At 40.6% G+C, this 12,687-nt stretch overlaps 1 protein-coding gene across 8 annotated transcripts in view; it reads right to left on the bottom strand.

The window, feature by feature from the left end:
• AMBRA1 (autophagy and beclin 1 regulator 1) overlaps positions 1-12,687 on the bottom strand; it is a 126,160-nt gene that overhangs the window by 35,622 nt on the left and 77,851 nt on the right. For all 8 annotated transcript variants that reach the window (XM_046942520.1, XM_046942522.1, XM_004941601.5 and 5 more), the window contains 2 exons: positions 5,907-6,095; positions 5,383-5,537 (listed from right to left, as the gene is read on the bottom strand). In XM_046942520.1, coding sequence (XP_046798476.1) covers positions 5,383-5,537; positions 5,907-6,095 — 344 coding nt within the window. The remainder of the gene's footprint in view (positions 1-5,382; positions 5,538-5,906; positions 6,096-12,687) is intronic.

Here is a 12,687-nt window from a genome sequence, read left to right as displayed (position 1 = left end):
TCTTCTCACATGTTCTGTGCATTCTCCTAGTTAAGAGTTAATAGTCTGAAAGGAAGCTTATCTCTGTGCTGAAACTTGGTGTGCCTTACTGCTTCAGGCTTTTCTTCCTGCAGTATTTGGAATTCTCTTGTTTACAGCTAAGTGCACACGTAGCCCCTTCTGTCCAGACTACTGACCAACCACTTCAACAGGATCTTTCCCACTGCCAGTCACCTTGTCAGGACTTAATTCTGGATCCCTTAACTTTCCAAGAGCTAAGTCTGGGTTTTCCTTTTACATTCAAATCACAGTGCAGTACCTGAGACAGGAATTGGTTATGTCATCTTACTCCCCACAAATTACACAATTAATTCCTTAGCTTTGTGTCAATCAAGTTTTCAATCATCCTCAAGAATCTTCATCTCCTCAGTTTAAAAATTCCTTTCTGGGCTTTATTTTAACTTGAATTATAGTAATTGCATTTTTGTGATTTCAGAGTTAGTTTTGTCTGGGTAAAACAAAGACAAAAAATTAGGTAAAGCGAGGACATCAGAATTTGTGAATACCAGAAAAAAAAATACCCTCTGGCCTTCCTTCTCACTAATATCCATTGGTAACAGACCCAGAGCATTATGATCCCCACTATTCTAAGTTTCCAACATTTTAAGTTCACATTATTCTAAATTCTTTAGCTTCCATGTATTTCCGGAGTCACATACAGAAGTCACACACAATACAGAAGTCATCCCAGGACCAAGCAGCTTGAAAGCAGATACCTCTTATTCAGATCACCTCCTCCTACAATTTCAAAATAGGCTGCAAAATCTTGTGTTCTTTCTCCAAACCTCCCATCTCTGAAACTCATCTGTATCAGGACAATTCCCAGCATCACTGCTTCCTGTACCACCCCAAGCTAGAGATCTGCTAAAAGCAGCTACAGGCAGATTTCAGATATGTTTGTTAGTTGCAAAAAAAAAAAAAAAAAAAAAAAAAAAAAAAAAAAAAAGGGAGAGAAAAGAAACAAAACAAGGTTTATGCATAACACTCTTGTTAAAAGTCAGCACTACTAGCAAGTTTTTTAAGTCTCAATATGCAAAAGAAACTTGCTCTCTTTGGCAAAGGCGGTTTCTACCTGAGATGCTAAGCAGATTAAATCTTAAAGGAGTAAGCAGAAAGAGCATGGATCTGTAGCTCATGATGCTATCACAACTGATGAGAATTTACCACTTTTACTCCATTTCTAAGCACAATTCATAAGTAAAATCATGGTTCTGACCTATTTTACTCTACCCAATCTCTCTTAAATAGAAGAAGCAAGATACATACAGGCTATCAAGATGCTCCACAATACCATCCAGGACATTTCCCTTCAGCTCTGCAAATTACACCACAGCCAGGATATTTCTAGGTGCTATTACAGGTAACTGCATCTAATATCTGCATCTTCAAAACTTCTACTGCAACAGGAAGACAAAGGAAACTATCTGAGGAATGAAAACTTGCATTACCCTTACTACTAGTCAGGGATGCGGAGAAAGGAAACAGAAGTAATCACTGTATGTCACTTCTCAGCAGGTTGCCACGCTTTTGCAACAGCTTAGGAGCCACACTGCCAAGCCTTGTTCTCCCAATGCATTGACAGGTAGTCAAATGGTGTCAGGAAGGAAGGAATAATCCTGAGACATCTTTTAAGAATTTGGATACTATCTGATACAGCATTTCTCTTGAATTTCTCTCTGGGGAGTTCTGCAAGTAATGCACAATTAAAACATCCACAAAGAACTTCTTCAGAACATGGCTATGACTTCTTTTTAATTAAGAAGTTGAGCAATAATTGCTTTGTATTACAAACTGTTGGCACAGAAGCAGTGAGGATGCTTTCTGATTCTCTCTAATGCGCACATTACAGATAGAAGAATACAGTTCCACCAGTGCCTTTTTTCCTATACCTCTTTCTACTGCATGCTGGCCAAGCTGCAAACAGGTTTTTACTCAGCTGAATATGAATGTAGCAGTCACTGTAAAGATGGTGAGCTATGAATAAAGTTTCCTACTTAAAGTTCTATTTTTATTTTGCATGTCCTAAAAAGCATTACAAACTTATGGAGCTATTGCAAAACTCAAGATAGAAGAAGCGCCAGTTCTTCTGGCGCCAGTAGTTGATTTACTAATTTCTACAACTAGATGAAGGAATAACATTTACAAGATGAACAGTTTTATGTTTTTCAAGCTTGGTCCTGCAGACTGCACAAAGACAACCAACGACACACCAGAATGCTGAAACTATACCCAACGTCATCCGACAGGAAGGCTCTTAAACCAAATTAATTTAAATTAGTCTAGTTGTGACCTTGTCACATAGGCAGAAAACTGAAAGACCAAAGCAGTCAGAAATGAGACATATTAAATGCCTTTAATCATGGTGCAGGAAAGGGGAAAAACAGCAAATTAGTTAACAAACCCTGCTAGACTGGATAGATTTGAGAATGTGGGGGAAAAGCTTTTGGAAGCTAAAAATATACGTGCAAGAAAGATGAAAAAAGCAACCTTTAGAATACATGCACACCATCTGGAGAAAAATAATCCAGAACTACAGCAGATGAAAAAGACAGGGGTGCAGTGATGCAAAGCAAGAGTGAGAAAAATTGTACAAAATTTTCAAGGTACCATTAAAAAAAAAAGTAAATTAATGTATAAGTAAAGCTCCATATTAAAAAAAAATGCTGAAAAAACATCCTCTGTGGAGTTCTGGCAAGACTGTTTATCACATTACATACATTCATCACATTACATACGTAGGAAAGAGAAGAATCTTATGAGGTTCAACAAGGGCAAGTGTATAGTCCTACACCCATGGAAAAATAATCATATGTACCAGAAGAGGTATGGAGGCGACTTGGTGGAAAGGGGCTCTGCAGAGAAGGATCCGAATGTCCTGATGGGCAACATGCTGACCATGAGCCAGCGGTGTGCCCGTGTGGCCTAGAAGGCCCATGGCATTCTGGAGCGGATTAAAAAGATTGTGGCCAGCAGATCAAGAGAGGAGATTCTCCTCCTCTTCTCTGCCTTGTGAGGCCACAACTGGAATATTGCGTCCAGTTGTGGAGAAGAGAAAACTGAGAGGAGACCTTATCAGTGCTTACAAATATCCACTGGGCAGGAATGGATGGGGCCAGGCCCTTTTCAGTGGTGCCCAGTGACAGAACAAGGGGCAACTGGAACAAACTGGAACACAGGAAGTTCCATCAGAAAATGATTAAAAACTTCTTTACTTTGAGGCTGACAGAGCACTGGAACAAGCTGCCCAGTGAGACTGTGGAGTCTTTTCCTCTGGAGATATTCAAAACCGGATGCTGTCCTATGTAACCTACTCGAGGAAACCTTCTTTAGTATTGGGTTGGACTAGATGATCTCCAGAGGTCCATTCCAGCCTCTACAATTCTGTGATTCTGTAATTCAAGTATATAACAGAATGAGGGGAAAAAATGGCTATTTTGGAGAGAATTTACAATTTAAAAACCTAAAGCTAGGGGATTGAAATACAAGAAAAGATTAAGGGAATACAAAGCATTACTTAGCTAAATGATGACTAAGAGCAAGGATACAAGCATTTAGAGAGTGTAACAGACACTGGGGAAAGAAAGTATGTGCAAAATGGAAATGAAAAAATAAATAGAGGATATTGGAATGGAAGATTTAGACCAAAGCTTACTGATTTTGTTAGTTACACAACATGCGTCCAAAAAGAATGGCTATAAGCTGCAGCAACTGGAGCTTAGAGAAAATGTAAAGAATGGATGAGAGGAATGAATCTTATCATAGCTTTTTATGCAAAGAGACGTGATTTTAGCTAATAGGACTTCTTTATCTTAACTTACTATGATACAGTACAAAGACTATGGGAAGAGACACTCCCTTATCTGGCATTGAAAACTATTTCACTAGGATCTGAAAATGGCTGAAAAATGAATCAGTACCAGGGCAAACTAGAAGGATCTAGCAGGATACTGAATCCATGTAATTAGTAATCCTGTCATATCCACACAGCTTTCACCAGCCATATCTACTAACCAAATCGGACTGTTTTCACAAATGATCTTCAATCTCTCCGTCTCTTACCTTAAGATGCCTTTACCAGAATGGTAGCTCAGAATCAGGGCTAAAAACATGCTGACTTGGTTCACTAAAGAATATCTTCATTATCAGCCTTACTTTGTCTCATGATGTGGAGCAGGTGATGAAGATAAACATAAATTTTAACACTGGCTGATAAAGCAGCTCATGTAACAACGTAGCTGACATGACCTTCCCTGAACACTGAGCAGCCTAGACAGTAACCACAGAGCATGAAGTTGAATCTAGCAATCTGGGCCAGAGGTAAATTCTCTCCCCAGCACCAAGCCACTAGTCAAGTGGTCCAGTGCAATTCCCGTACATGATGAAGGCTCTGCCAAAAGTAAAATAATCAGAAGGCCCTTTAAAAAGACAGAGATATAGACAGAGAGAAAAAAGCTGTTCACGGAAGCAATTCCACTATAATCACGTTACTCCCCAAAAGTGAAAAGGCTTGAATAGTTATTCTTTATCTCCTGTAAGATGTCTGAATATATGGCAAAAAAAAAAAACAAAAATAAATGCAAAACCAAAAACAGTACTGAGTCCAAATTTCAGCTTCAGAAACTACCTCCTAAACTCTTACTGAGCAGCTGTCTTCCTCTGCTGATGAATGAAGCAAGCTGTATACATTCTCTTAAATCTGTGTCTGTTTGAATAAAGACAGTTTTCCACACATTCTGAATAGTCAGGATGGGTTACAGCTCAGCAACAAAGCAGAAGTACAGAAAAGAAATTCCATTTCCAAAGCTGGACTACATATACATAGAAAGCTCATTAATAATTAGCCATGAACACCCTTACTTGGCAAAAACATGGTAAGCCTCATGGTAAGCAAGTCTAATATGAACCACTGGTGGCCACTCCTAGAAGTTAAGTCCCTTTTAGGAACATTAGGAAATAATTTTGAAACCTCAGCCAAAAAACTCCCTCACAGTAAAGCCAACTGCAGTGCCACAAGATAGATGCATAGTAACCCCCTAAAACAGAAAACACCTGCTAAGTACTCTGAGTGATATTCAGACTTATGATATCACATATATGACACTGAATATTTGTTTGTCATCATAGTTGAAACCACAGTAAAGTTTTAAATTCTGCTAATATTTATACTCTCCTGTCATGTTTGCATACCTCTGTGATAAATCCTTACATATGTTTATTATTCAGTGAGCCTGGAGCATGTTAGCTTTTTGCTATCATAAACCTACAACTAACTAGTAGGCTAGAGCCAAAGGAGCATGACATCACTGACAAAAAAAATCACAGAAACAGAATACACACACTCACCCTCATAGAGGTTTCTCCACCATGGGGCTGTTGCAGCCTGAAGACTTGAGCAACCATATGTTCTGTGGAAGGGTGCAATAGGATACGCCGGGAAGCCAGTCCCACCATTACGTATCTGCCCATTGGAGACAGGCTCACAGAAATGGCATTAGGGCCTGTAAAACAGAACAGTAGTTACTTCTCTCAAAGGTCGACATCCCTCCTGACACATCATTCCCACAGTTTCTACATTCCCTTCTAGCATTCCAATAACGTAAAGCATACAAAGCTTGTTCTAAGAGGCAGAAATTGTCTACATTGTCTTGTAGCAGCTCCCCACTATCAGCACCTTAAATATCCAGACAGTATCACAGACTTCCCCACAGCAATGCTATGTTTGTGGCTAGTGGAATGGCCAATATTGTATTTCCTGTTACTACAGTAAACAGGCACTGACATTCAGACTGTCATGTTTCTCATTGAAGGCTGAGTTCTGAGGTAACTTCTCACATCCCCACCCACCCCGACTTCTTGCTGCATCTTACCAAATCGTTTTGTATAAAGCATCTCGCCCAAGTTATGGGGTGCCAGAGAATACACAGCCAATATTCCTTCATCGGGGAAGCCTCGCTGGCTGCTGGGAATGAAAGCTGCCAGTAGCTGCCCATCTGCAGATATATCACAGCTAGCATCATTGTAAATCTTGCAGTTTTGAACAAGCACGTTCACGGATGCTGTAGAAAGAAAGGAACAGTGATTAAAACATTCAGGCTCAACGGAATAAAGTAACATTCAAACATGATGTAGGAGTCAGGACACTAAATGCATGAGGCATTCAAGACATTTAGCTTCCTCCAAAGGTTTATGAAATATTAATACTCTGATTAATGTAACATTTGCTCCAAAACAGAGATAAGGCACCACAGTGAGCCCAGAGAATGAAATCTACTCACCTGGTGCCTTCAGCCAAGAAACAGCAATGATTGCATTTTATCAAATCCCTCCTTTCTTGAGTACAACACTACCCTTTGCAAAGGACAGCATAGTTTAAACAAGTCCCAAATTGTGACTCTTTGACATACTCCAGCAGTGGTAACATCAGAAACAGTACACCTTAATTCATTTCCTCTTTTCATACGGAAACCCTAAGTTCCACCTTCCCTTATTGCCAATAAACAGAAAGTAAATGAAAAATTTCTCCCCGTAGATACAGACTTTCCTTTCTGATGGCTGTTTTTTGCACCAATCTTGGATAAAGGAAACAAGATAGGAAAGAGACTTCTCTAACCAGTCCACCATTTAATTACTCCAGTATGAGACACCTGTGCAATCAGTGAAGCAGCTGTTAACAGACAAGGTAGTGAACAGTACCTCAGAAAACTGAAGTTTTACTTTAATCTCTGCCAGTGAGCTGCTGAGTGACCTTGTACAGACCTTTCCCCTCTGTGCCTTGCATTTGCAGCCCATATGGTCTTTGGGCAACTGAATGTTACCACACACCTGTGCCATTCCTTGTGTAACACAGTTCCATGGCTGTTGGTATCATCTCTTCACCAACAGATTACGATATTCACTTCCTCAGCTTAACCAAAAAGCACTTCAGTTTTTTGACTGGAGCTGCTGTAATTATTGCAGGAGGTAAGGAGCTGAAACTGCCGCTTGCAGCAGCAGGAAACAAAGTCATGATGGAGAGTGAGGCAGGAATGAATTTCCCTCTTTCCAGCACTGCTAATTAAAAGTGTTTGCTGAACTTAATCTTTATTTTTTTTCTGGTCTTGAAGACATTCCTTTTTGGAACTGTTTACCTGCATGGTTGAGTATCAACTTCTACTGCTCCATTTAAGAAATTTCAATGAAAAAAACATATGAGGATAAGAAACGGGCTGTTTAATTACATTCTGTACTAAACCACCTACACCTGTACTCTAAATTTACTCAGCCTTTTTTTTTTTTTTTTTTTTTTTTTCCAGTTTCGGAGCTGCTAAAAACAGTAATTTTCAGCCTAATATAAACAGAAAGGTGCTGAACAGAAAAGGTAAATAATGTAGTCACTGCCAGTGTTGAAATAACCAAAAATACACATGGCCCTTCAAAGAACAGACAGTCCAAAACACAACAAAATTCCTTTGTGATCAGTCTAAAGCTAGCTGAAGAGAAAGAGCACAGAACAAAGATAGAAGACTGCACTACCTCATTTCAAAAAGGCAGAATTAAAATGCGCCTTCCCGTTCCCCCCCTTTCTGGCTTCACAGAAATACTCCTTATCACAAGAGAAGGTGGGCATCAACACAAGAACTACAGTATATATGCAATGAACTAGCTACAGGATACATGATAATTCACTGCGCTGTTGTAATTTCCATCAAACTGGGAGGATTCCTGCAGAGTTCTTCAGCAACTCATTTCAAAACCTATCCTATTTATTATGTTTTTCAACCTGCAAGACACAAAGAGTGCAGCTGGTTGATGAATTCTTTGACAAAGTTGGTTAACTTTATTAACAGAGCATGATTGGCTCACAAATGGAAAACTGAACTATACAGAAGCATAAAACAAGTGAAATGCAAGAATTCTGGAGTGTGATAATTTTTTAAATTCTGCTTTACCTAGCAGCTCATCAGCTGGAAACAGGATCAACTTTGGTGATCATAGCAATGACTGAGGCACCCACTTGGCACGACAGTGAAAGAGATGGCAATCCTGACCTGCACTGGAGAGCACGCTCACCATGGAAATGTTAGTGCAACCATACCAGCTTCTGCTGAGAGCACATGCAGAACACTGAGCACAGTTTTAGTCAGCCATGCTCAAGAAAGATTAAGCCCTAAATGGCAACAAGTCCAGCAAATAGTTAAAAGACAACTGGGGAAAATGTGGCATTTATTGTATGGTTTAAAAAAAAAAATGATGGTGAAGAAATAGGATTGCATTTACAAAGTCGTCCCAAAAACATAAGTGCCAGAGAACATTAGTTATAATTCTCTTCAAAACTAACACTGACAGGTGAGAGTAAGTGGGTAAAAGCAACCATTAAGTTTAGAAATTAGATTTATTTCTTTTAAAATCAGAATTGCAAGATCCTATAATGGTTTTTCAACAAAAGTGGAAGGGGTAAAGAATTTAACTAACTTTAAGATAGAATAAGAGGAAATACAGGATGTGCTTGCAGGGAACTATACAGTGGTTAAGAGGGTCTTTTCTCACTTATCTGTTTGCAGTTCTATTCTAATCTGCTGTAACCTAAGAAATATTAATTCACCGATAGTGTATTTATCATACAGCACAGGTTCATTTATATTCTATTTTTTTTGTTTTGTTTTCTTTTCTTTCTTTACTCCTTCAGCACAGTATGCAGAACAGACTCTATTGATGAGCTCTTCACAACGATGTCCAACACGACTGTGTGTCTTGTTCTTTTTAAGGCTTAATGCATATGCTGAATGGCTCTTAGAAAAACAGATTGTGTGCTCCTCTGCCAGAAGTGAACTACCATTCCCCCTCGAAGTTTGCCTGGAACATAAAACATCACAGATGCAAGTCACACGGAAGAAGAGTGCCCTTTATTTCAGTCTTGCAAGATCTCATTCACGCTGGCATCACAGTTCTTTGCTCTTCCTAACTTGCAAAGGATAGAGGACTCAGGTGGCACAGACACCCAGGACCAAAGGCACCTACTGTGTCAGCAGAAAAATCTCAAGGAACAGCATCTAAGAGATTCCTAAGTCAAGGAGATGATCAGGATGCGTATGCATTTGACTATTTGCTTTCTTTGAGTTGAGGTTCCATCTATTAAAATGAAGTCAAAATAGAAGACTTTAGGGGAAAAAACTGCTATTTTTGGAAATCCATTTGCAACAAGGCTGCCCTTTCATCTCTTGTTTTCTTTTGTTGTTAATGCAGCCACAGAGCTGACAGAATAGATCAAAAGAAACATCAGAGAACAAATTAATCAAGCTCTTGTGCCAACATGGAGTGCTCACACCTACAGCATAATCCCACTTGAAGTTAGAGAAGGCCTGGAAATGCCAGCAGGACAGTGCTGTTTGCCAAAGATAACCCAGGATACAGTGTTGGGAACAGGCTTCCATCCTCTCCTTACCACCCCTAAATATGATGCTTTCTTAACAGCTTTTTTTCTTCTTCTAAGTTGTTCTGCATCAAACCATAAATCAATAAGTAGTGAACAAATCACCTTCCCAAGTCCCAGTCAGTGTTACAACAGAAGACAAACTCCTGACTTGTGACTAACTATGGAAGAACTAGATCAGTTCAGCCACAGTCGTTAGAATTTCAGGTTGGATACTGGGAAAAATTTATTCTCAGAAAGAGTGGTGAGGTATTGGAACAGTTGCCCAGGCAGATGGTGGAGTCACTGTCCTTGGGGTTATTCAAGAAACGTGTGGATGTGGCACTACAGGACATAGCTTAGTGGGCATGGTGGAGATGTGCTGATGGTTGAACTTCATAATCTTCACCTTAATGATTCTATGAAATGGAAGTAACAAGTAAAGAGGAGCATGAGAGAAACTATATTCAAACGACAAAAACAACAGACAAAACCTTCAGATATTTTACCCATGGGAAGGTAGTAGTCTATAGTGGTCACTGATTCAATACTGACCTACTAGGTGTGAGCAATTTTAAGAATCTGAAGTAGTGACAGCAGCAGCACCTAGCAGAAGAATATGAACTAAATGTCCAGAGATAGCTTTGCCTCTACTACCAAACTCCCCAGCCCAATGCTGATATGACCAACAGTTATAGCAGAAGGCTGGGTTGCGTTCTTTTTGGCATTATTAAAAACAGAACTGGTGAAAGGAGAGAAGAAAACCGTAGGCATCTTTTTGTTTTGAAGTCGACAGAGAATGATAGGCTGGAGGCTGAAATCCCCCAGGTCCCTCCAGAGTCATTTCCCCAGGACCATCGGAGTCGTCACAGGATCACAGAATTGTAGGGGCTGGAAGGGCCCTCCAGAGATCGTTGAGCCCAACCCCCCCGCCAAAGCAGGCTCCCTAGGTAGGAAGTAGCACAGGTAGCATCCAAGCGGGTCTTGAATTTCCCCAGAGGAGATCCCACAGCCCCTCTGGGCAGCCATTCCAGTGCTCTGTCACCCTTACTATGAAGCAGTTCTTATGCACATTTGTGCGGAACTTCTTGCGCTTCAGTTTGTAGCTGTTCCCCCTTGTCCTGTCGCTGTGCACCACTGAAGAGTTTGTCCTCATCCCTTTGCCTCCCGCACCTCAGATATTTACAGACATTGATCAGATTCCCTCTCAGTATTCTTTTCTCAAGGGTGAACAGACCCAGGTAGCTCAGATGTCAAGGCCTGTGTGCACTTGCTGGGTTTGGCATCAGTGAGGTCCCTGCCCCAGAACTGAGGCTTGTGCATGGCCAAAGGTCAGGCCAGGCCTCTGAGGGTGCTGAGATCACAGGGCTGCACTAAGCACACTGCTGTTACTTCACGTCTCGGTGAAAAACATCCTATTTCCAAACTACCTTCTCTTTGTTTAATTATAACAGGAAGAAGAGCTGCTCTGAGACGGAGGTCGGCCATGGAGCCATTTTTCTGGTGGGAAGTGGAGCTGGCAGACGACCTCAAATTTCAGCTGCATCATTTCATCTGCCTTAACTCCCAAACCACTTGTGGCTCAAGTCTGTCCCAGGAAGTGCAACAGCACCCTCTCTGTAAGCAGACTCTCACATATGATCATCTCTGATTTACAGAAAACAATGGAAAAAAGGAACTATTGAGGTCAAATGCTTTTCTTGGAAAATAGTTTGTATCCAAGGTCACAGACAGTCTGAAAATATCTCCAGTATACCACTGCACTGTTATACACTTAGCTCTGCAGTATCTCGATTAACTTGTGCACCTGTATCAACATTTTTACTAAGTGGCACAAGCAGACCATTGAGGTAAAGCTTCTTTGAAGAAACATGCTTACTACATAAAATGGCCTGGTGTTTAAAAACACAGATCATCAGCAGCACTACCACCAGGTTATGAAGGGAAGGATTTGTAGCCCCATGCTATGTTAACATCTTTCTGGTTTGGCAAACTTGCAGCTTCCTTTTTTCTGTGCCTCTGGAAGCATGGTAAATGGCTGTGTTAGGATTAATCCAGCTGTTCCACATTCATACATCCCTATTTGACTGTGGCAAAGGGAGATAAAGCTAACAAATCTAGAAAAGCCAGACTTGGGCTGAGCATGTAAGATCAAAGAAGTAGAGTAAAACTGAACATTTCCAAATGGTAATAAGTCAAGAGAGAGAATCAAGTACAGCCTAGAGAAAAGAAAGCTCCAGGGAGACCTGAAAGCAGCCTTTTAGTATATAAAGGGGGGCTGTAAGAAAGAAGGGGACAGATACTTCAGCAGAATCTTCTGTGACAGGACAAGGGGAAATGGTTTCAAACTATAAGAGGAGAGATTTAGATTGGATATAAGGAAGAAGTTGTTTGTTTTGTTTTTTGTTTTTTTTTTTTACAGTAAGGGTGGTGAGACACTGGAACAGGTAGCCTTGAGAGGAGGTGGATGCCCCGTCCCTGGAGACGTTCAAGGTCAGGCTGGACAGGGCTCTGAGCAACCTGATCTAGCTGTAGGTGTCCCTGTTCACTCCATGAGAGCTGGACCAGATGGTCTTAAAGGTCCCTTCCAACTCAAACAATTCTACAATTTTTAGTACTACAAAGCACAAAGTGTGGATTCAGAAAGGCTGGGGATGGCCTGCAAAAATGGCACAATGACAAAAGAAGCCTTAGTCCAATATCCAGCTAACTGGAAATGAATTCAGAATGGAAGTGTTTTGGTAGAGGAGAGGGAGAAGATAAACATCGCTGCCTTAAACAGCAGATGGTCTTTATTTTCTACAGAATTCTGTAAATTATAAACATCTTGTGATTTTTTTGCCCTTCAAAAAAACAGCAGCCTGCTCCTGAACAGTCAGATGAGGCCAGAAAAGCTACTGGCAGCTGTACCACTCTTCAAATGCTTTACAAGCTTGCAGAGGAGTCTCCAAGAATCTGAGTCAGTAGCAAGATCCTACCTTCTCTTCCTCTTCATTTCAGGATGGATCATCGAAAGTTTTGCCACGGGGTAGCAACACTTCACCTTGTACGTTGATCCTTGGTCTAAAACCTTACACTATTACTACAGAGTTTGAAACTTCACATGACATGTCATAGCACCAGCATGTTTGAGTTCAGTGAAATATTCTACTTTCAAGATGACACTGTCTCCTCCTTCCCATGAAAGAATGCTTCTCAGACAAAATACAAAGCACCTTTCTCCTTCACAACATCAAGCATCACCGTCTAAAAGCAGGGCT

Source organism: Gallus gallus, chromosome 5 (assembly GCF_016699485.2).
Source record: "Gallus gallus isolate bGalGal1 chromosome 5, bGalGal1.mat.broiler.GRCg7b, whole genome shotgun sequence".
NCBI lineage: Eukaryota > Metazoa > Chordata > Aves > Galliformes > Phasianidae > Gallus > Gallus gallus.
The sequence above is the reverse complement of the archived record's forward strand: the minus strand, read 5'-3'. Positions and strand labels throughout refer to the sequence as shown.